This window comes from Branchiostoma floridae, chromosome 5 (genome assembly GCF_000003815.2).
Source record: "Branchiostoma floridae strain S238N-H82 chromosome 5, Bfl_VNyyK, whole genome shotgun sequence".
NCBI classification, from domain to species: domain Eukaryota; kingdom Metazoa; phylum Chordata; class Leptocardii; order Amphioxiformes; family Branchiostomatidae; genus Branchiostoma; species Branchiostoma floridae.
This window is the reverse complement of record NC_049983.1, coordinates 10,543,098-10,544,993: the sequence shown is the minus strand read 5'-3', so window position 1 is coordinate 10,544,993 and position 1,896 is coordinate 10,543,098. Positions and strand designations below refer to the sequence as shown.

The 1,896-nt window shown below is 43.2% G+C and overlaps 1 protein-coding gene across 1 annotated transcript in view; it reads right to left on the bottom strand.

Annotated features, from left to right (window-relative positions):
- Window positions 1–1,896, bottom strand: part of LOC118416082 (steroid 17-alpha-hydroxylase/17,20 lyase-like) — a gene marked incomplete in the record, with an annotated part of 10,424 nt that overhangs the window by 7,387 nt on the left and 1,141 nt on the right. The window contains 2 exon segments of the mRNA XM_035821140.1: window positions 130–303; window positions 603–733. Coding sequence (XP_035677033.1) covers window positions 130–303; window positions 603–729 — 301 coding nt within the window.

Sequence of the window (1,896 nt, the reverse complement as noted above, 5' to 3'; positions counted from 1 at the left end):
TGAGGTCACCTCTTAGACGTCTGTAGAGTAAGGTCGGTAGTTTCAGAGTTCTGAGCCTTTACTTTTACTGCTATACTATCTTTCACTCATCGCACCTGACCCTGATGGCTATACATGTACATCACTTACTTGACAATATGTAAGGCCTGCCTGCAAAGTCCACTCCCTTCTTCACAAAAGCCTCCTTTACAGCATCCAGACTGTTCAGTACAACCACGTCCGTCATGCCCATCTTCAGGCTGAAAACGTCTCCGTACTTCTTAGCGAGGTCGGTGCAGGTGGTGTACATCCTACCACTAAAAACTGGGCGATATGAATGAATTTAAAAACAAGTGAATGGATAGAGTTGAGAACAAGTGAATGAATAGAGTTCAGAACAAGTGAACAAGTTAAAAACAAGTGAATGAATGTAACTTTTGAGTTGGCCGCCAAACACAGTCATAGAGAAGAACGACTAACGACTTACATTTAGCACAAGGAGGTGCTTGATAAACCTCCTTGATTGGCATAAACCCACAGAATATCAACAAAAAGGTGGCAGCTTTTGCTGTGAAACAGTCGGGTTCCAGTGGAAGGAAACATGCATGACATAAGATACTTACAGTAAATGTTCCCGATGATTGGCCAGAAAAATGGTCCGGGGGGCATCCGCCATCGTTTTACATAGTCCCTCAACCACGTGACCAAAACCAGGGTCACTAACCCCACAGTAATCGTCATCAGCCACATCGTCCTAAGGAAAGGGAGGGGGGGGGGGAGGCGGATAAGGTCTTTCACACTTCCGTGTGCGCATGCATGCACGTTGGCAGGTGCCTTCACATAAATTACATATACATTACCCATAATTTCTATCTCCACGCATGCGTACTCTGAGGTGTGGAGTGTATACATTACCCATAATTTCTATCGCCACGCATGCGTACTCTGAGGTGTGAACGAGCTTATACATGTTATTCATATGACGTCATCTGTGCCATATTAGATTACAGTGCAAGCCCGTAAAGCACACGAAGATGTCTTTGCTAAAGCCCCCTTCACACGAGAGCAAGAATTAGCCGGAATGCCGTCAAAATGAAAATTCTTTTCTATTCCTGCCGATTCCTGCCAATTCGTAGTGAGTTCCAGATATTCTCACTGTATTCCAGCTATTTGTGCCCGTTCGTTTGGCTGGCCCGAAATTTTTTGACATGTTAAAAACTGTCGAGGTGCATTCGAAGTGGAGATATATCGAATGGCATCCAAAGTGGATTTTTTAAGTGTATCTTAACTATTCTAACTGCAGTATGACCGCATTCTACGGCATCCCAACATTATTCGAAACATTCTTATCTCATTCGATGGAGAACCGAAACGGTAAGCCACTTCAAATCCTATCCGAATGTGGCCAAAAGAATATCTGGAATGCAGTGAGAATTTCTAGAATACATTACGAATTCCCAGTAATAAAACAGAAGTTACATTCTGGCAGCATTCTGGCTCATTCTTTCTCGTGTGAAGGGGGTATAAGGTCCATTTTGAATTCCCAACCGAATGGCCCCGAATGTGGCACGACTTTTGCAAATACTTCATTCCGGCTGGTTCTGCTTGATTCCTGCTAATTCTATTTCAGTGTGAAGGCCCTATTACTAGTTCAACGGTCTTAACCTGCCAATAAGCACAAGTGGGGGATTCAAATTATCTATGACGTCAATGAAAATCCAATATATATATACAGGTGTTTATCATTTCAACTTCTTGTCAACGGTCTGTATTTTGTCCACAGCTGCGGGCTTTGCAGGGATATTTCTTTTCATTTCAGCTTGGTCTTACCTAGATCGCACAATCCCAGATTCTTTATGTGCGGTGGCTGGCAACCTGTCGCTATGCACTGTAAATACGGTAAATAATTAATCGGAC